Source organism: Agelaius phoeniceus, chromosome 24, assembly GCF_051311805.1.
Source record: "Agelaius phoeniceus isolate bAgePho1 chromosome 24, bAgePho1.hap1, whole genome shotgun sequence".
In the NCBI taxonomy this organism is placed as follows: Eukaryota; Metazoa; Chordata; class Aves; order Passeriformes; family Icteridae; genus Agelaius; species Agelaius phoeniceus.
This window is the reverse complement of record NC_135288.1, coordinates 8,390,709-8,412,887: the sequence shown is the minus strand read 5'-3', so window position 1 is coordinate 8,412,887 and position 22,179 is coordinate 8,390,709. Positions and strand designations below refer to the sequence as shown.

Genomic DNA, 22,179 nt, shown 5'->3' with positions numbered 1-22,179 from the left:
CTAAAAATGAAATAAAAAATAAAATTAAAAAAATAAAATAAATGCTTTAAAAATAAAAAAATTAAAAATAAAAATTAAATAAAAAATAAAATTAAAAAATAGAATAAAAAGCTTTAAAAATAGAAAACTCAAAAATAAAAAGTAAATAAAAAGTAATTAATAAAATAAATGCTTTAAAATAAAAAAATCAAAACTAAAAATTAAGATAAAAATAAAATTTAAAAAATAAAATAAATGCTTTAAAAATAAAAAAAATCAAAACTAAAAATTAAAAAAAATAAAATAAATGCTTTAAAAATAGATAAAGCAAAAATAAAAATGAAATAAAAAATAAAATTAAAAAAATAAAATAAATATTTTGTAAGTAAAAAATGAAAACTAAAAATTAAATAAAAAATAAAAAAATTAAATAAATGCTTTAAAAATGGAAAAATTAAAAATTAAAATTAAATAAAAAATAAAATTAAAAAATAAAATAAATATTTTGTAAGTAAAAAATGAAAACTAAAAATTAAATAAAAAATAAAATTAAAAAAATAAAATAAATGCTTTAAAAATGGAAAAATTAAAAATTAAAATTAAATAAAAAATAAAATTAAAAAATAAAATAAAAAGCTTTAAAAATAGATAAATCAAAAATAAAAATTAAATAGAAAAAAAATGCTTTAAAAATAAAAAAATCAAAACAAAAATTAAGATAAAAATAAAAATAAAAAAATAAAACGCTTTAAAAATAGAAAAATTAAAACTAAAAATTAAATAAAAAATAAAATTTAAAAAATAAAATAAATGCTTTAAAAATAGAAAAATTAAAACTAAAAATTAAATAAAAAATAAAATTAACACAAAAAAATAAAAAGCTTGAAAAATAGAAAAATTAAAACTAAAAATAAAAGATAAAAATAAAATAAAAAGCTTGAAAAATAGAAAAATGAAAACTAAAAATAAAAGATAAAAATTAAATTTAAAAAAAAATTAACTAAAAATTAATAAAAAAACAAAATAAAATCCATAAAGTGCTGTAAAGTACCATAAAAGTTCCATAAAAGGTAGTGTCGTAAAGCGCGACCGTCGTAAAAATGCACCTGTTACGACAGTCGCGCTTTACGGCAGTTTTACGACAGTCGCGCTTTACGGCAGTTTTACGACAGTCGTGCTTTACGGCAGTTTTACGACAGTCGCGCTTTACGGCAGTTTTACGACAGTCGTGCTTTACGGCAGTTTTACGACAGTCGCGCTTTACGGCACCTTTTACGACAGTCGCGCTTTACGGCACCTTTTACGACAGTCGCGCTTTACGGCACCTTTTACGACAGTCGCGCTTTACGGCACCTTTTACGACAGTCGCGCTTTACGGCACCTTTTACGACAGTCGCGCTTTACGGCACCTTTTACGACAGTCGCGCTTTACGGCAGTTTTACGACAGTCGCGCTTTACGGCACCTTTTACGACAGTCGCGCTTTACGGCACCTTTTACGACAGTCGCGCTTTACGGCACCTTTTACGACAGTCGCGCTTTACGGCACCTTTTACGACAGTCGCGCTTTACGGCAGTTTTACGACAGTCGCGCTTTACGGCACCTTTTACGACAGTCGCGCTTTACGGCACCTTTTACGACAGTCGCGCTTTACGGCACCTTTTACGACAGTCGCGCTTTACGGCAGTTTTACGACAGTCGCGCTTTACGGCACCTTTTACGACAGTCGCGCTTTACGGCACCTTTTACGACAGTCGCGCTTTACGGCACCTTTTGCGACAGTCGCGCTTTACGGCAGTTTTACGACAGTCGCGCTTTACGGCACCTTTTGCGACAGTCGCGCTTTACGGCAGCCTTTACGGCAGTCGGGCATTACAGCACTACCTTTTATGGAAATTTTGTGGTACTTTACAGCACTTTATGCTTTTTATTTTGTTTTTCATTTTTTAAAATTAATTTTATTTTTTAAATTTCATTTTTTATTTTATTTTTTCTTTTTAATTTTTCTATTTTTTTAAAGCGATTTATTTTATTTTTAATTTTATTTTTTATTTAAGCTTCATTTTTAATTTTTCTATTTTTAAAGCGTTTTATTTTGTTTTTCTTTTTTTATTTTTTATTTAATTTTTATTTTTAATTTTTCTTTTTTTTTAAAGCTATTAATTTTATTTTTTAATTTGTTTTTTTATTTCATTTTTATTTTTAATTTTTCAAGCTTTTTATTTAATTTTTAAAATTTTTTAAATTAATTTTTATTTTTAATTTTTGTATTTTTAAAGCTTTTTGTCATATTTTTTAATTTTACTTTTTATTTCATTTTTATTTATTTTTTCTATTTTTAAAGCTTTTTATTTTATATTTCTATTTTTATTTTTTATTTAATTTTTTAAAATTTTTTCTATTTTTAAATTTTTTTATTTTATTTTTTAAATTTTTTTATTTTAGTTTTATATTTAATTTTTCTATTTAAAGCTTTTTATTTTGTTTTTCAATTTTTTTCATTTCATTTTTATATTTAGTTTTTCTATTTTTAAAGCTTTTTTAAATTTTTCTAATTTTATTTTCTATTTCTTTTTTTTAATTTTTTCTATTTTTAAAGCATTTTTTTTACTTTTATTTTTTTATTTAATTTTTATTTTTAATTTTTCTTTTTTAAAGCATTTATATTTTTTTAATTTTATTTTTTATTCAATTTTTATTTTTAATTTTTCTATTTTTAAAGCTTTTTGGTTTATTTTTCTAATTTTATTTTCTATTCCTTTTTTTATTTTTCTATTTTTAAAGCATTTTTTTATTTCTTTTTTTTTTTTAATTTTTCTATATTTAAAGCTTTTTTTTTTAATTTTGTTTTTTATTTCTTTTTTATTTCATTTTTTAATTTTTCTATTTTTAAACTTTTTATTTTATTTTTCTAATTTTATTTTTATAAAATTTTTATTTTTAATTTTTCTATTTTTAAAGCTTTTTATTTGTTTAATTTTATTTTTTATTTCTTTTTTATTTTTAATTTTTCTACTTTTAAAGCTTTTTTTATTTCATTTTTTTAATTTTTATTTTTAGTTTTTCTATTTTTAAAGTTTTTATTTTATTTTTCTAATTTTATTATTATTTAATTTTTATTTTTAATTTTTCTATTTTTAAAGCATTTATTTTATTTTTTTAATTTTATTTTTTATTTCATTTTTAGTTTTAGTTTTTCTATTTTTAAAGCATTTATTTTATTTTTCTGATTTTATTTTTATTTAAATTTTATTTTTAATTTTTCTATTTTTAAAGCTTTTATTTTATTTTTTAAATTTTTTTTTTAATTCTTTATTTTTTATTTTTCTATTTTTAAAGCTTTTTATTTTTTTTTATTTGTTGCTGCCCAGACCAACTCAAGCTGGTCATTGTGGTGGTGTTTGAGGGTCTTGCTTTACGGCAGTACCTTTTATGGAACTTTTACAGCACTTTACAGCACTTTGCAGTTTTTATTTTGTTTTTCATTTATTTTTAATTAATTTTGTTATTTTAATTTTATTTAATTTTTTAATTTTTTTTTATTTTTAAAGCATTTTATTACATTTTATTTTGTGCTGCCCAAACCTGCTGTAGTGCATTTTTATACTTTGTAATACTTTGAAGTAATTTTGTTTTGTATCCCCATATTTTTCCCAAATGGTTTATCCCAAACTGTACCCCCCTCCCTTTACCTGTGTTATCCCTCTCCCGGGATGAGATCATCCCCAAACGCCCACCCTGGCTCTCTGTCAATCACTCAGCCTCCCATCCCCTCCATCCAGAAGTTTCAGTCCAAGTCGTTGAGTGATCAGCCAGAGGCCAGGGGTCAGCCCCCCAAGCCTTGCCCCATACGCTGTCCTGTATGTCTATCCCCCAGCATCCATCCCTTAGGGTCACTTAATGGTTGGTAGGATGTTATCTACTTTCGGTTTCCACCTCCCTTTAAATGTAACCTTGGCACATCTCCCGGGGCTCTGGGCAGGAGGCCCCTGAGGTGCAGGAGCTCCTTTGGGGGTCCTAATAAAACCTTGGATTAACCCCTGCTAAGAGTCGGCCCTTTCTCTTCTACCGATGTCTCTGGTGTCTCTGGTGCTGCAAAGGCCCCCAGCCCAGGTGCCCTCAGCACCCTTGGGGCACAGAGAGTGTCTGCCCCCAGCCCAGGTGCCCTCAGTACCCTCGGGGCACAGAGAGTGTCTGCCCCCAGCCCAGGTGCCCTCAGTACCCTCGGGGCACACACAGAGAGTGTCTCCCCCCAGCCCAGGTGCCCTCAGTACCCTCGGGGCACAGAGAGTGTCTCCCCCCAGCCCAGGTGCCCTCAGTACCCTCGGGGCACAAAGAGTGTCTCCCCCCAGCCCAGGTGCCCTCAGCACCCTCGGGGCACAGAGAGTGTCTGCCCCCAGCCCAGGTGCCCTCAGTACCCTCGGGGCACAGAGAGTGTCTGCCCCCAGCCCAGGTGCCCTCAGTACCCTCGGGGCACACACAGAGAGTGTCTCCCCCCAGCCCCGGTGCCCTCAGCACCCTCGGGGCACAGAGAGTGTCTCCCCCCAGCCCAGGTGCCCTCATACCCTCGGGGCACAGAGAGTGTCTCCCCGCTGTCGGCCATGTCAGGGCTGCCCCGCTGGTGTCTGCCGACTCGGGACCGGCCGAGGGTTACTGAGAGGCTCGCACAAACCCGCTCGGCCGCTGATTGTGGTGGTGTTTGAGGGTCCCCAGGACAAGGGAGGAGACGAGAATCTTGACTCCACCTTTCAGAAGGCTGAAATATTATTTTATGATCTCTATTATATTAAAAGAAAATGAGATATTAGAACTATACTAAAAGAGCAAGGAGACATCAGAAAGCTGGAAAGGAATGAATAATAAAAACCTGGGACTGCTCACAGCCCCGACACAGCTGGACCATGATTGGTCATCAAGTAGAAACAATGCACAGGAGACCAATCCAAGATGCCCCTGTTGCTAAACCATCTCCAGCCCACACTCCACAGCCATCAGATCGTTATTGGTTCCATTTCTGTTCTGAGGCTTCTCAGGAGAAAAATCCCAGCAAAAGGATTTTCATCAAACACGTCAGTGCCAGGTGATGGCACAGGCAGCATCGGCCGGCCGAGGTCACTGTGTCATCCCTGCCAGCCCAGGTGTCACAGCAAGGGGGAGAGAGTTCACCCTGTGCTCAGCCTGCAATACAGAGCAATACACATTAACACAAGATGATAACCTTTTTCTGTTTTCATTACATGTTGATTTATTGTTACAGGAAACCCAAACCAACAAAAGCACACAAAAAACAGCACTCATCTACCATTAACACCCCCTTCAGCTTACACACAAACTCACCATCCCTCTCATCACAACTGCTAAATTACACTCCAGCAATTGTTGGTCCTCGGGAACGTGGTTCCCAAGAGCCTCCAAAAAATCCTCCTGCCTGACAAAAACCCCGGTCCCTGGACGGTCCACACCCAAACCCTGGCGATGAACGTCGCCTCGCAGACTGACCAGGACTGAGGGAAAAAACCCAGCCGGGAGGGAAAAAAAAAAGTGTCTGATCTTGGCAGGAGTTGTTTTTGATGATGAGTTTATTTTTCTTATCTTTTACATAGGAAGGGTGAGTTCAGCTCACATCTTCACAGCATGGTTCAGAAGGTCTCAAGACCCTTAGTTACAAGACCTTATAAAGATTTATTAACCAATAAAACACTGCCAACAAGGATATTTATGGTTTTGATCCAATCCTTAAATATTTCATCTTATAGACCCATGTTACAGAGTAAGATTTCTTAGTTAATCATGTTATGACACACAAACCTACAGTTCTGCATTCTAAACTCCTTGTTAGCTTTATAACTACTTTTTATATCTTAAACTATTTTTATATCCTAAGCTATTTTTATATCCTAAACTTTTTCTATATTTCAACTTAAATCTTTTAAAAGGTTTAGATATAAAAGGTTCTGAGGACCTAAACCACAAATAAATGTTGATTACATTTAAGCCCCAGGGAGCTTTGCAGAGGTTACTGCAAAGTCTTTTGCTTCCCTCTAGTGTTTAATGTCTCCATTTCATTGTCAGTGACTGCCCAAAGTTCACTGCACACAGAGGGAGAATAAATGGGAAAAAAAAAAAAATCCTTGCAGATTTTCCAGACCAGATCCAGGAGAAGTTGAAACTCTCTCTGCTTTGGGATCATTTCCATCTTAAGTTCATCTTCTGTGTCAATGCCAATCTTGCCAACAATCCTCAAAGTGAAATTTTGTTCTTTTACAGATAAATTCTTGATATGAAAACCACCCAGGACACCTCTGGGTGGGTGCCCAGATCTTTGGTTTCCCTTTTGCCCCATCTTTTCTACACATTTATTTTTGAAATATCGGCAAAATGTTTGCCCAAGAATGGAGGGTTCAGTTCTTTTCCCATTAAGGTCATGTGTTCTACCTGAGGTTCAAGAATTGTTTTAGAGATTCTTCAGTAAAAATTTAGTATCCCTAAACCAAAAACATCTTGGGGCAGTGGTTTAGGTCAGAAGCTCTGCTGAGCACCCAGAGTGTGAAGAGCTCTGAGAACTCCCCAAGACAAGCAAAGAAGCATTGCTGTAATTCTAAAAGAGTTTTTTAAAATGGCTTTTTTAAAGGGTTTGCTTATTCCCTGTGTGTGAAAATGAAGAAAAGGGTGAGCAGCTTTTATCCCTCAGGACACTCTTTGCTCCCTGCAGGGCCTTGCAAGACTTTTCCCTCTATCACAGAGAGCATAGCACTATTAGCAAGAGATTTTGTTTCTTTTTTGCTGAAGTGTTAAGTCCTGAGCTCTGTAAGACACGAGGTGTCAGCCCTGATGGGCCAGGGCTGCATCCTGTACTCCTGTGTCCTCTCTTTAATTGGATTAGATGCTGCTTTGACTGCAGCATGAAAGTGCTCTCCTCTCTCCTGTGCTTTCTGGGGAGCTTTCTGTGACTCACAGAGCCAGCCTGATCACTCTGCTCCGGGGTAATCATCTGACAATGATTATTTCCAGCTGTCAGCAGTGAAAGCAAAGCTCAGGGAGCAAGAACAGAGCTCTCAGCAGGTTCAGGCTCTGGGTGGACACCTAGGGAACACAGGAGGTCGTTAAATACCAACTGAGGGGAGCAAATGTTAATGTTTTGCCTGAGTTTCATGCTGCAAGAACTCAGAAAATATTGCTCATGCCAGAGTTATGATCCCACCAAAGGGAACTTTCCCATTCCTGCACAGTGGTTCTGATGGATTCTGGTGCACTTCCCACACAGGAGCACTGGGGTGCTTGCAGAAACTGCTAGGACAGAAAGGTGAATTCACATTTTTGGAGTTTAACTGAAAAAGGGTTTTTTAATAAGCAGAAGATTCCTTGAGACCTAAGAACACTGCTCTGAGATCTTCATTTTCTTGTTTTTGGGGACTTTATAGAAATAAGGATGAATTCTTTCCAAATATATCACCTGTGTGGCACTAAAGATTTTTTTTCTGATTTTCCTTTCCTCATCCCATCCTCTTCCTTTTCCTCATCCCTATTCTTATTCTCATCTTCTTGCCTTTCCTCATCCCCATCCCCATTCTTATCCTCATCCCTTTCTCTTATCTCATCCACTTTCCCTCCCTATCCCCATCCCCATTCCCATCGTCTCCCATTTTCTCATCCTCATTCTTATCCCCATCCCCTTTCTCATTCCCATCCCCTTTCCCTTCCCTTCCTATCCCATCCTTTTCCCTCTTCTCATTCCCATCCCATCCCCTCCCATCCTCTCCCCTTTTCTCATCCTCATCCCCTTTCCCATTCTATCCTCTTTCCTTTTCTGATCCCAATTCTCATTCCCATCCCTTTTCCCATTCCATCCTTTCCCCTCTCCTCATCCCCATCCCATCCTCTCCCCTTTCCCCATTCCCATCCTGTTTCCCCATCCCATCCTTTTCCCTATCCTCATCCCCTTTCCTTTCCCATCCTGTCATTTTCCCTATCCCCAACCCCTTTCCCATCCCATCCCGTCCCGTCCCATCCCATCCCATCCCCTTCCCCATCCCATCCTTTTCCCTCTCCCCATCCCCTTTCCTTTCCCATTCCATCCTCTCCCCATCCCCATTCCCATCCCCTTTCCCCATTCCAATCCCCTTTCCCCATCCCATCCTCTCTCCTCTCCTCATCCCTGTTCTTATTCTCATCCCATCCTTTCCCCTTTCCTCTCCCCTCTCCCCATACCCATCTCACCCCCACCCTATTCCCATCCCCTTCCCCTTCCCTCCCCACCCCTCCATCCCATCCCCACCCTCCCGCTGGCCCGGGCCGTGCTGCCGCCGGGCCGGCAGGGGCGGTGTGCGGGCGCCGCGGGCGCGGAGCGGGGGCCGCGGAGCGGGCGGAGGGCGCTGCCCGGGGCCGCCCCGCTCCCCCTCAGGCCGGGCCCGCCGCCCCCGGCCCGGGCAGCGCCGCGGCGGCGGCGGCGCAGCGAGGCCGGCGGGGCGGCCGGAGGATGCGGGCGGGGCGGGCGCGCTGCCGTTCCCGGGTCGGGCAGCTAGAGAGCAGTGCAGGGATCCCGAGCCTGAGCCCGGCGCTCCCTTCCTGTGGGCAAGGCCGACAGCGCAGCCGAGCGCCGGCCGAGGCCCGGCCCGGCCGCCCCCGCTGCGCTCGCCCATGGCGGAGACCAAGATCATTTACCACATCGACGAGGAGGAAACGCCGTACCTGGTGAAGCTGCCCGTGCCGCCGGAGAAAGTCACGCTGGCCGATTTCAAAAATGTCCTCAGCAACCGGCCCGTGCACAGCTACAAGTTCTTTTTCAAGTCCATGGACCAGGATTTCGGGTGAGCGGCCGCGCTCCGGGCGCGACCCCGGCCCTCGCTGCGTTCTGCGGGCCGCGGGCCGGGCAGGGCTCGCAGCATCCCCGGGGCACCTGCCGGGCTCGGTCCGGCCCGGCCCCGCTCGGCACCGCCGGCGCCGCGAACATGGCGGGCGCGCCGGGCCGCGGGCTCGGGGCTGCCGCGATCGCGCCCCGCCGTGCCCCGGGACCCCCCCGTGCCCCCTCAGGAGCGCCACGGGCCCGCCCGGAGTCGCCGCGTTGCCCCCGGGCCAGGGCCGGGGCGGCGGGGACGGGCTGCCGCAGCTGTCACCGCGCCCGGGGAGGCCGCGCAGCGCCCGGGCAGGGCGGGCGGGCCCAGGGTGAGCGCCGAGGGGTCCCGGGGAAGAGCAGGGGAACCGCGGGCAGCGCTACCACCGCCGCTGTCACAGATCTGACGGGTGTCACATCCTCGGGGTCGGACGGGTGACAGGCGGCCCCGGTTGAACGGGTGTGAAGTGGTCGGTGGGTAAATGGGGGACGAGTGGTCAGTGGTCAAACGGGCGTGAAATAGTCAGTGGTCAAATGAATGTCAAATAGGGGAGAAGGGGTCATTGGTTAAACGGGTGTGGAATGGTCGGTGGTCAGACGGGTGATAGGTGGTTGGTGGTCAAATGAATGTCAAAGGGTTGGTGGTCAAACAGGTCGGTGGTCAAATGAATGTCAAATAGGGGACAATGAGTCAGTGGTTAAACGGGTGTGGAATGGTCAGTGGTTAAATGGAATGGTCAGTGGCCAAACGAGTGTGAAATGGTCAGTGGTCAAATGAATGTCAAAGGATTGGTGGTCAAATGAATGTCAAATGGGGGAGAAGGGGTCAGTGGTCAAAGAGGCGTGGAATGGTCAGTAGTCACATGGAATGGTCAGTGGCCAAGCTTGTGTGAAATGGTCAGTGGTCAGATGGGTGATGACTGGTTGGTGGTCAAATGGGTGTGAAATGGTCAGTGGTCAAAAAAATGGGGGACAAGGGGTCAGTGCTCAAACGGGTGTGGAATGGTCAGTGGTCAAATGGAATGGTCAGTGTCCTAATGGCTGACAAGTGGTCAGGGGTCAAACGGTGCCAGGGGCTGTGCTCAGACCACAGCTGTCAAATCCTCGAGGTCAGACAGGTGTCAGACGGTCCCTGGTCAAACGGGAGTGAAGTGGTCAGTGGTCAAATGGGTATGAAATGCTCAGTGGTCAAATGGGTACAAACTGGTCAGTGGTCAGACAGGTGACAGTGGTCAGTGGTCAGACAGGTTCAGGGGCTGTGCTCAGACCGTGACTGTCAAATCCACTGGGGACAAACAGATGTCGGATGGTCCCTGGCCACACAGGTGTCAGGTGGTCAGTGGCCACACAGGTGTCACACAGTCCCTGTTTGAACAGGTGACAATCACCTTGTGGTCAGACAGCTCCAGGGGCTGTGCTGGGCCAGCAGCTGTGAAACCCTCGGCTGAAGATGGTCAGTGGCCAAACAGGTGACAGACGGTCAATGCCCTCTTCCAAGGGCACAAGCTGAGCTGGATGAAAGCAGGGCTGGACTTTGAGATGACCTCTGTGGTGGCCAGAGGCAGCTGAGCGCCCGAGCCAGGGGTTTGACATCGTCCTATGCCACCGGGCTTGGCGACAGCCAGAATAAAATAAAACAATGCAAGTCCTTTTGACAGCTTGCCAGACAGTAACTTTCAAAATGTATTAATCCTTTTGTAGCAAATCACTTCTCTTTGTACTCGCATCTGTCGCTGGCAAGGCAATTTTGCGCAGTTAAATACCTTGCCAGGAATTAAAAAAAAAAAAATATGGAGCAGGTTTGTGGGAAACTCGTGCGGACCTGACTCCAAAACAACGCCGTGGTTGAGGTGCAGGGTTGGTGTTTGGTGAGATAGATCACCCCAAGCATCCTTGGATGTGTTGTGCAGCCTCTTTTTTATCCCTGAGACCTGAACCTTTCATGCTGATTGTGTTTTTCTCCCTGGTGGAATGTGGATATTGTTTGTTGACACGGATTTCTGATGTGGTGAGTTGTTAGTGTTGGCTTGTAACCACAGGAGTGTTCGTGGATTGACTTCTTGTTTTTCTCACTTGTGCAAACATTTTTTTTTTGAGGGGGGAAGCAACCCTACAAAAAGTTTGTTTTCAGAATAAATGTGATTATTGGTAAATATCCCTCCTTCACCTCCCTGAGTGACAGGGACACGTTGTTGTCGTAGAAATTCAATGTTTGTGGTTTGATTTCACTAAAGGAGGTTGGGATTGTTCAGGCAGCAGCTGCATGGTTCCCAGTGCCACAGAAATTTACAAGTAGGAAATATAAACTATGCTGAGGCATCTCGAACACACGGGGATGTTTTGGCTTTTAACCAGGAAACAGAGTTTGTAACAAACCCTAGAGTGGATTTTGTTATTAGTCTGAAAATTGGGATGAAATTTGTCTGTTCTTCTTGGAAATGGTCTTTGACCAGGAAACAAAGTTTGTAACAAACCCTAGAGTGGATTTTCTTATTAGTATGAAAATTAAGGTGAAACTTGTCTGTTATTCTTAGAAATGGACATGATGGAAGATGAAGGGCTGCAAGGATCAAGACCTGGAAATTCAGTCTCTGTTATTTAATCAACAGCATTTGGTGACAATCCATGGCCTCGAGACAGCTCAGAGTGACTCTGATGTAGGACTCCTGAGCTTTGTTTGCATTTATTTTCTATGTCTTGTTCCTTTTGTGTTTGTGCCTCTCTGAACCCAAAATATTTGGGAAAATCAGAAGAAAATTCTGAAATCAGAAGAAAATTCAGCTGAATTTTGGCTGTCTTAGTGAGTGTTAGTAGTAAAAATGGGCTTTGTTTTCATCATCTTATCTGCAAACTGACTTTTTGTTGAATCATGGAATATCCTGAGCTGGGAGGGATTATCCAGCCCAGACACCCCAAAATCCCACCCTGGGAGCTCCTGGGGCTGGGACCATCCCCTGGGGCTGTGCCCAGAACCCTCTGGGGGAAAACCAAACTCCCCAAATCCCTCCCAACTCCCTTGGCCCAGCTCCATCCTTTTAATTGTTGCACGCAGGCAATTCCAGCTGCTGTTTCCACAAACCATAACAGAGCTGTGGCTCTCTAATTTCTCCCTTCTGTGCCTGAAAATCTCTTGCCTGGAAGTGGAGCTGCAGGGACATTTTGGGTGTCCTCCCCAATGGTGCCAAGCTGGGATTTGGCTCGGTCCGTTTAGGGCAGTCCCTAAAATCCTGAATTTTTTCACTGAAATGTGAAAAGCAGTGGTTGTGTTAGGAAAAGAAATGTTTTCCTGCAGGATTGGAAACAGACTTTTTGTGGAAACATGGAATATCCTAAACTAGGAGGGATTATCCAGCCCAGAGATCCCAAAATCCCATCCCTGGGAGCTCCTGGGCAGTGCCCAGAGCCCTCTGGGGGAAGAACCAAAATCCCAAAATCCCTCCCAACTCCTTTGGCATAGCTCCATCCTTTTAATTGTTGCAAACAGGCAATTCCAGCTGCTGTTGCCACAAACCATAACAGAGCTGTGGCTCTCGAATTTCTCCTTTCTGTGCCTGAAAATCTCCTCCAGAGCAGCTCTTGCCTGGAAGTGGAGCTTCAGGGACATTTTGGGTGTCCCTGTGGTGTCCTCCCCAATGGTGTCGAGCTGGGATTTGGTTTGGTCCCGAAATCCCTGATTTTTTTTTCACTGTGCAATGTGAAAAGCAGTGGTTGTGTTAGGAAAACAAATGTTTTCCTGCAGGATTGGAAGGAGCTGACTCCTTGCAATTCTGCACATGCTGTTGTAATTAAGGCCCAGCCTTTCCTGGATGCTGAAATAATGGAATAAATCCTGTGCTCACAAACCCTGCACGTGCTGAATGCTTTCCAGCTGGGATGGGATGGGATGGAGCTGGGTCCTGCATGGGGCATGGAATTCAATGGAATTCAAGCCCTGGGTTCTTTGCTCCTTGGAAGGTGCAGGAGGAGGTGTGGGAGGGTGACATTCCCGTCTGAGCTTTGCTTACAGTTTAATTCATAAATTAAATTATAAATTTATATTATAAATATATATATATATATATATATATATATATATATATAAAATATATAAAATTATTATATTATAAATTACATTATAAATTAATTTAATTTTAAATTAATATAATTTAAATAATTAAATTAAATTATAATATATATAATATATATTATATATTATATATTATATATATTTATAAGTTTATATTATACATTATAAATTAAATATTTTAATTATTAAATTTCAAATTTAATATAATTTTTTAAATGTATTGCCCTGCCACTTTCCCCTGTGCCAGTTCTGACCCACACAGGGATGGCCCTGCGTTTTCTCTGCTTTCCTCCTTCCTCCATCTGTACCATAATGCTGATTTTAAGGTGCAAGATGTCCAAATGGAAGTGCTTTTGTAGCTTCTGTTTTTATTCTGGTTGCTGGAAAACCAAGCAGGGATGTTCTGTAACAGCCTCACTGCTGTGACAGCATTCACCAGCAGTGAAATTTAGGAGAGGTGATATTTGAGGAATGTTTTTCTAGACTAGGGGCTGTGTCATCAGCTGATTTAATTAATTCCAGCCACTGATTCTTTCCTGAGGGCAAAGCTCAGAGGCCATTTCCCATCGGTGGCACTGCTGATTCTCAGGTTACTGCCCCACAGAATTCTGTTAATTCTTTGATGATTAAAAAAATGACAGCTAATGAACACATCTAAAAATAAAGCTGCAGTTTGTGATGCCTGGGTTCTGGTGGTGGAACAGTGACAGCTGTGTGGGATCCAAATGATTCATCAGGAATCTCTGACAGATCCTGCAACAGGAATCCCTTTCTGCTTTGAAATATTTGATATTTCCAGAGCAAAGCTCATAAAACACAATCAGTAACTTGCAGGAGCACAGAAGGATCAATGTGGAGGATCCAGGCAATTAAAGATGTTAAATTTTCTGTAAATTTATTTATTTAATTAAACATATTTAATTTTCTGTAAGTCTATTTAATGAAACATATTTAATTTTCTGTACATTTATTTATTAATTAAACATATTTAATTTTCTGTAAATGTATTTATTTAATTTTCTGGTTTGAGGTTTTGCTGTTCCAGTGTGGACAGCAGAGTTTCAGTGAAGAACAACCATCCTAAAGACATTTTCTGTCCAGAACTGGATAAAAATTCCTGTTTGTTGTGGTTCCTGTGAGTGGGGCAGGAGGAAGAGCAGAGTTGTGTCTGTTCTGGCACCCTTTGGGTGAGGTTCAAATCCTCATTCTTTCCATTGTGTGCACTAATGCTCCTCTGATTATTCTTCTGCAGGGACTCCTCCAAGGAGTGGCTTTTTCAGCATTCCTTTGGTATCAGCCCAAGAGCTCCCTTTCAATCTGCACTTGGAGCTGCAGCTAAAAATTGGTTTTTTGGTTGAAAACCGGAGAGAACATGAGATTTAAAGCAGTAGGAATCCAGTTTGGGAGCTGATGGGGTAAATTTTAATAGGAAAGAAACATGGGAAGTATTTTTTCCCTTTTTTTCAGTGCAGCACCCCTGTTCTCACCCTTGCCCTGAGGTGAGTCAGGAGTTGGTTTCCAACTCCTGAGAGGATTTTCTGATTCTTCCAACCCCTGAGAGGAGTTAAAACCAGGAATCCTGACTGCCAGATCTCTTGCTGTGCTGTAACTTCATCATTAGGTCCAAGGAGTGGCTTTTTCAGCATTTCTTTGGTATCAGCCAAAGAACTCCCCTTCAATCTGCACTTGGAGCTGCAGCTAAAAATTGGTTTTTTGGATGAAAACCAGTGAGAAAATGGGATTTTAAGCAGTAGGAATCCAGTTTGGGATTGGGATTGGGAGCTGAATGGGGTAATTTTGAATAGGAGAGGGACATGAGAAGCATTTTTTTGCCTTTTTTCTGTTTTCACCCTTGCCCTAAGGGTGAGTTAGGAGTTGGTTTCTAACTCCTGAGAGGATTTTCTGATTTTTTCCCCACTTTCTTTCAGATTAATTCCTGGAAAATTTAAGGCCAAAGTTCTGTTGGATTGTGGATTTAAAGCTACAAATAACAGGTTTATAAACATTTCTGAGAATGTGAGGTGATAGAGCTCTGGAGGGACAGAGGGGAGTTTTAGAGGGGATTTTTGGGATGGGATTTTTTCCCTGGGATGGATTTCCCAGAGAATCCGTGGCTGCCCCGTCCCTGGACATGTCCAAGGCCAGGTTGGAACACCCTGGGTTGAATTTTCAAATCCCTCCCAACCCAAACCATCAAATTCTGGAATTCCATCAAATTCTCATTTAGAAGTCAAATGCAGTTGGGCTGGTGCAGCTTTGGAATGCAATTTTGCATATGGAAAAAGGTTCATTTCTCTCCCCGTGATGCACAAAATCCCAGCCCCTTTTATCTGAGCTGTTTCTCTCAGGTTGCTGAGATGATTTTTCAGGAGTGGGAGGTGGGAAAACAAACAGGCAGAGCTGGGCAGGTGAAGAATTCCATGGGGCCCCTCCCAGAAAAAGCTCCCTGGGGATTTTTCCAGCTCCTGGATGATGTTTCCATGAGGAATTTTTGGAGGAGCACCATTTCTTGCTGCATTCTTGGCAGTTTTAAAAAGTTTTAGCTGAGTGATTTGTGGTTTTAGAGCTCTGTAATTTTTATTTCCCTTAAATGACTCAAAGAGCTGTTGGCAAATGTGGTTTTTTTTGGATGAGGGACAAAGAGTTGGTGGGAAAAGCTTCTGATCCACCTGGAATACAGAATTTTTGTGTCCTTCTGGATCCTCTAAATTGGACAAATGATAAAGAACTCAAAAATCTGTGTCAGGTACCCTGTGAATCCCTGAGCTTTGTGTTCTCAGTTCTTCAGGAGCACAATAATAAATGAAATAATCTCTGCCTTTCCCTTGCTACTCCTGAAATAAGAGAGGTTGGCTGGCCATGGTTCTGTGGACACCAAAATCCTGCAATCTGTGCTAGAAATGCAATTTTTCTAAGTGAAATAGTAGAAAAAAATGGAGCTTGGAATAGCTTGGAATAGCAAATCCATGCCTAAATGTGAAGGTGGGGCTGGGGAATTGCATTTATTACCAAAATCTTGTTTAATTTCTCTTCTGGAAAACCTTTCCCACAGTGAAAACACAGATTTTTCACTCGGTGTGGTGCAAATCTTTAAAGAGACACCACAATCCCATCCCAAAACTGCCTATTCCTTCATTTATGGGATTTAATTTATGGGACTTTATGACAAGCTGGGAATCTCTCTTTTAATACCCAAACCAACCTGTAGGTCCAGTTATACTTTGAATTTGCAGTGTGGGTGGAATTTATTACCTGGTATGAAGAAAAGAGGTTTTTCTTTTTTGTTTTTTTGATTTTTTATTTTTATTTTTGGACCCAGTTTTTCGTGGTGTGAGGAGTGAAGTGCCCTGGGACGGTGTTTTGGAGCTCTCAGGACCTGCAGAGCTTTGGATTCCCACCCTGCTCATCCCTGAGAGCTTTTTTATTTTATTTTCAGTGTCCTGCCCTGAGTTTGGAGCATAATTGCACCCTAGGGAAAGCCAAACCCCAGGCAGCTGTTGGAAATGGGCATTAAACATTAAAGCTTTTACAGGTTTGGTTTTTTTTCCCCCTAAGCTGTTCTCAAGAACTGCTTAATTTTATGGGGGTTTGTTAATATTTATTGTTTATTGGGAATGTGGGTTCAGGTCAGGACTTTTGTGACCTGTCCCTTTGTACTGAGATTTTTCTTGTTTTTCTGGCAGAGATGTGTGTGTCCCTTGGGAATAAATTCATTAACACCTGGGAGATTGAAATCCAGGCACATAAATAATTTACTAAATAATACAGGGAGGAAAAAGGGAACTAAGAGAAAAGCCTGGAGATTTTCAGTGGGGCTAAAATGCTTTGCTTGTTTTATTCCAAACCCTTTCTGAGGAAATTGAGGAAAAGAAATTGAAGAAAAGAAATGTTAAGGTTTTAGGATTCTAAAAATCACCCGTTTCCTTGGCTTCTCTGCAAAAATAATATTTTTTCTAGTTTAGCTGGGCATGGAGTGAGATATAACACCATGCACAGTTGTGTCTAGCAGTGCTACAATCAAACCAGACTCTATAGATCTCAATTTAAATGCCATGAAAGTCTGTATTTTAGTGGGATTTTCACACTTTGAGCACTGCACAGCTATTGAAATATTGTTCCTTAAGGAGCAGAAAAGCAAATTATATTCCCTGCATGCCACTGCTCTTGGACAGCCAGTCATTAATATTTTAATATTTTATAAAAATATCTTAATATTTATTAAGTAAATTTAAGTAAGTAAATTAAGTATAAAATATAAAATATTTTAATATATTACGTATAAAATAGAAAATATTTTTATACAATATTTAATTTTAAATATTTTATAAAAATACGTTATACTTCATTTGGAGGGAATGGGGCAGGATTTCTGGCTTGGGGCTGAAAGGGGAGGATGAGGCAGGGCTGGGCTGGCAGCCCAAGCAGCAGTTGGTTCAAAACATGTGGGATTTTTTGGAAGGAGTCCCTGTGGCAGTGCTGAGGGCTGCCAGGACCTTGCAGTGTGATGCAGAGGGCAAAATGGGATTGCTGCACGTGGAAATTCCCTTTGCAGAGTCACACAAGGAAGAAAAACCCATTTTATTCCTCTGTTTATCCCTGTAAATTCAGCACATTACTTTATTTTCATTCCTTTTTCTGCATTGGGAAGGTGGCTGAAGGCTCTCTGTGCTTCCCTCCTTCCCAACTTTCTTTTTGGATTTGTGTTCCTAAACCCCTCTCCAAGCAAGGAGGTTTTCTGCTGAAAATCCCATTTTATTCCAGTGTTTATCCCTGTAAATTCAGCACATGACTTTATTTTCAGAGGAAAGGAGAATTTCCTCCTGCATTGGGAGGGTGGCTAAAGTTTCTCTGTGCTTCCCTCCCTCTTTTTGGGACTCATTTTGGATTTGTGTTCCTGAGCAGAATTCCTGGCTTCCCTCACCAAGTAAGGAGGTTTTCTGCTGCTCCAAATTCTGTCTTTAAACTTCAGAAAATTCCAAGGAACTTTTCAGCAGGGCTGTTCTGCACTTTTCCAGCAGTGCAATGTCCCAGCTCGAGGTGACGCAGCACTGTGCTACAGGGCAGAGCCTCGGTAAATTGAATTATCCTTGAATAACCAGAAAAAGTGAAGCTTTATGTTTAAAATCAGTGCAGATTTGGGCTGATCCTCTGCTTAAAGAACACAATAATTCTTGTATCATTCATATGCTTAAACTTAGCTTAATTTGAGCTTTGGTGCAGGACCAAGGTGCCAAAACCTCTACAGCATCCCTGGAAGGTGATGAATTAATTATCCCTGACATGCCAAAAATATTTGGAATTATCCCTGGCATGCCAAATATCCCTGCAGGAATAAAGGTGGGGTGGAAAAACCAGGGAAGAGTCAATCCTGTGGGCAATGAGTGTGGTGCTGGAGATCAGATGTGGCAGAGGATAACTGGGCTATAAATCCATGAATTAACTACATAAATACATGAATATAAATACTGATAATTGCAGGCAGAACCTCATTTTTCCAAGTGGAATGAAAAATCAACCCTGCATTTCCTATCTTTGTGGTGCTGGAGGAAAGGAGAATTTTATTATTAAAATAAAATATTTCTTTTTCCAAGTGCAATGAAAAATCACCAAGCTAATTGTGGAGAATGCAGCCTGTGCCAGGCATGCACGATGAGAGTGCAGCATTATCAAACTCATTGTTTAATTACCAATTAACTCAGTGCTGATGAATCAGAGCCATTATAGGTTTGTCGGGTTCAGGTGCCATCAGGTGCATCCCAGTTTGTGTGGAATCAGGAATTCTTCTTGGCAGAAAGAAAATGATGCATGAGAAAAAAGAAATTATATATATAAGAAAAAGAAAACTGTATATGAGAAAAAGAAAATTATATAGGAGGGGGAGGCTGAGCCTCAACAATCCTTGATTTTCAGGCTGAAATCCTGTCTGGAAAAAAAGAAAAATTCAGGATGCTGAGGTGAGGTGAGAGGTTTGGGAAAGGCACAAATCCCAAATTGTGCAGGGAGAGCCAGAGCATCCGCACAATTCCAGGAAGCCACAGCAAGGAGGGGCTGCTCCCAGCAGTGATTGTTTAATTTGCTAATTAGTGCTGAAATCTCCTCAAAGTCAAATAAAGCAGAGGATGTGAGCTGCTGGAGCTGCTCCCTCCTCCCCTGCCCCACATTTCCGCACCCCCTTTTTGGTTTGTAGTTTTTTGTTTGTTTTTGTTGTGGGTTTGTTTTTGGTTTTGTTTGGTTGGTTGGTTTTTTTGGTGGTTGTTTTTTCGTTTTTTTGGGGTTTTTTGTTTGGGTTTTTGGGTTTTTTGGTTTTGTTTGTTTTTGTGCAGATATTCATGGATGTGGGGGCTTTGCTGGTGTTTGGGTGAAGAGTGGGGTATTTTTCATGATTTGTCTCTGATGTGACCTTGGCTATGTTATTTTACCTTCATTGCACCTGGTAGATGCATTTGAGGGATGAATTAAAAGCTTTTTGTGCAAGGAGATTTTTCAGGATTGCAGCAAAGAGGGAGATGCCACAAGTCTGTGAAGAATATTGAATATTTTATGTGAATATTGAAGAAAAATCTCTAAATTTTTGGTGTGCTGTGCTCTCTTTTTCCAAGGGGCAAACCTGGAGGTGGGAGCAGGGCAGGCAGAGCTTTGTTCAGACTTTGTGGCCAGGTGTTTTATTTTCTTCTCCCTCTGTTCTTTTACCTTCCTTCCACCTGGTAGATGCATTTGAGGGATGAATTAAAAGATGTTTTGTGCATGGAGATGTTTCTGTGGTAAAGAGGGAGACAGTACAAGTCTATGAAGAATATTGAATATTGCCTGTGAATATTGGAGAAAAATCTCTGATTTTTTGGTGTGCTGGGCACTCCTTTTCCATGGGGCAAACCTGGATGCGGGAGCAGGGCAGGCAGAGCTGCTGTGACCTGGAAATGTCATTTTTGCTCCAACTTTGTGGCCAGGTGTTTGTTTGCTGTGCCCAGCCCCAGTTAAACGGGAGGTTGTGTGTGCTGGAGCAGGGCTGCCAACAGGCAGGACGTGACCTGGGAAATAAAAACCCCTTTTTCTGACAGGGGATAAACGTCTCCCTCTCTGGGCCTTGCTATCAGATGCTCTTTGGTCTTATTTTCAAACACGGTGTCCATTAACAATCAGGTTGAGAGCTCTGGGGATTTATCTCCAGGGTGGACCACATCCAGTGCCAATATTCTTCACCTCAGGATGAGGTCTGGGATAAATCACTTTTTTTTCCTTGCCGTGCTGTTTTGGATTGGAATATTCTTCACCTCAGGAAGAGGTCTCTAAGAAAAATCACTTTTTTGTCCTCTTATACTGGTTTGGGTTGGAATATTCTTCACCTCAGGATGAGGTTTCTGGGAGAAATCACTTTTTTTCCCCTCCACGCTGTTTTGGACTGGAATATTCTTTACCTCAGGAAGAGATTTTAGGGAGAAATCACCTTTTGTCCTTGTTACACTGTTTTGAGTTGGAATTTTTTTTCACCTCAGGATGAGGTCTCTGAGGAAAATCACTTTTTTTTCCCTTTCCGTGCTGTTTTGAGTTGGAATATTCTTCACCTCAGGAAGTTTTTGGGAGAAATCACCTTTTTTCCTTGTCATGCTGTTTTGGGAAGAGATGAGAATCTTGACTCCATGTTTAAGAAGGCTGATTTATTATTTTATGATCTATATTTATGATATATATTATATTAAAAGAAATTATATATGTATATGGGAGAAATTTTGTATATGGTTTTTATGGGTGCAGAAATTCTGTGTGTGATTTTTGCTGGGTGTAGATATCCTGGGTGTGATTTTTGTTGGGTGCAGAAATTCTGTTTATATTTTTTGCTGGGAACAGAAATTCTGTGTATGACTTTTCCTGGGTGCAGAAATTCTCACCTGGGATTTCTGGGATGCCCTGAGTGTCATTTCCTGCAGATCCTGCCCTTTCAGACATGCAGATAAAATTCTTGCAGCACCTTTCTCTGCTGATCCAGCACTGGAGCTGTGCTGAGTGAGTGTTCCCTGTGGGAACACACAAAATTCCAGTCTGTCCATGGAGATCCAGGTGTTGAAATCCTGGGTTTGCAGCTCCAGAATTACAGGTCTGAGAGCTTCTCTGCATTCTTAGGGGTTTTTAAAGCCCTGAATTTCTGCTTTTAGTGGAGTTTGCTCCTTGGAGTCTGAGGATAAATGACTAAAAGCAAGAATGGGATCATATGATCTGATTCCTGCTGCCAAAAGATGAAGGGAGGACAGATGGTTTAGGAATTAAGTGAATATTTTACAATGTTTTTCTTTCCAATAATAGAAAAAAAAAATGGGGGGTGAAATTGCCTAATATTGCCCTGCCAGTCATTAACAATGCAAATAAATGTGGAGGAAAAAAAAAAAAGTTTATTCCTTAAAATGTGTGGGAATACAGGCATTAGTGGATTAGTGGTGGAGTTATTTATTTTTATTTAAAAAAAAATCAATTTGCTCTTTTCTCCCTTCTAACCACCCCCCTGAACACGCCACTGTTTTATCCCAGTGAGTTGCTTTGTGGTTATTGTGGTTTTTCTTCACCCAGCAACAAGACAAAAACATAAATAAAGGAAAATGTGCTTGTGGATCCACAGATTTTGATGAGACTTCAGGCTTCAGATTGTCGAAAGCAAATCTGGCCCTGTTCTGCAGTGAATTTGAGGCCAAAAATCTGGTTTTGCTACAAATGTGTGATCTCTGACACAGCACAGGGGGATTTTAGTCCCCATCAGACATTTCAAGGCTCTGGGGAGACTCCAAAATGGGAAATTCTTGAAATTATTTTAGTGCCTCCCAGTTTGGGGTGGTTGTCTGGAACGTTGTTCTACCCTTTATTTTGATTTATTTCCTCTATTCTCAGAGTCTCTCATTCTTTAAACGCAGAGCACCTGCTGGCACCAACATTTTAATGAATAAATTGCATTTTTCCTGAACAATTGGAGAAAACCATTGTCCCTTCTGATCTGATGTGATTTCAAATTCCTGATTTTCTTCCTTTTGTTGTTTTATTTTGTTTTCCAGGGTGGTGAAGGAAGAGATCTCAGATGACAATGCAAAGCTGCCCTGCTTCAATGGAAGAGTGGTGTCCTGGGTATGTTGGATTTTGTCTGTGGAAATCTGTGTTCGATACTGGAAGCTGATTTACTGTTTTTGCTGGGATGAAGGAACACAAGGAAATAATAGTAAAGTAGGTTTATAGGAGTTTTTTCCAACTGAACAATCGGAACAAAAGTGGAATTATCAGGTGGAATGAGCAGCTCTTTCATTCCTGTGCTGATTTTAGGAGTTGA

General features: G+C 41.2%; 1 protein-coding gene and 1 long non-coding RNA gene across 5 annotated transcripts in view; one reads left to right on the top strand and one right to left on the bottom strand.

Annotated features, from left to right (window-relative positions):
* Positions 1-4,725: 4,725 nt before the first annotated feature.
* Positions 4,726-8,798, bottom strand: LOC129129765 (uncharacterized). Its single transcript, XR_008535478.2, has 2 exons — positions 8,668-8,798; positions 4,726-5,157 (listed from the first exon to the last, which is right to left on the bottom strand). It is a non-coding gene; the product is annotated as an uncharacterized LOC129129765 (long non-coding RNA).
* DVL1 (dishevelled segment polarity protein 1) overlaps positions 8,261-22,179 on the top strand; it is a 49,263-nt gene continuing 35,344 nt past the window's right edge. The window contains exons 1-2 of one of the 4 annotated variants that reach the window (XM_054647813.2): positions 8,261-8,786; positions 21,911-21,980. In XM_054647813.2, the coding sequence (XP_054503788.2) occupies positions 8,617-8,786; positions 21,911-21,980 (240 nt within the window). In that variant the 5' untranslated portion in view covers positions 8,261-8,616. The remainder of the gene's footprint in view (positions 8,787-21,910; positions 21,981-22,179) is intronic. The other 3 variants (XM_077190305.1, XM_054647814.2, XM_077190306.1) reach the window with 3 other exon arrangements.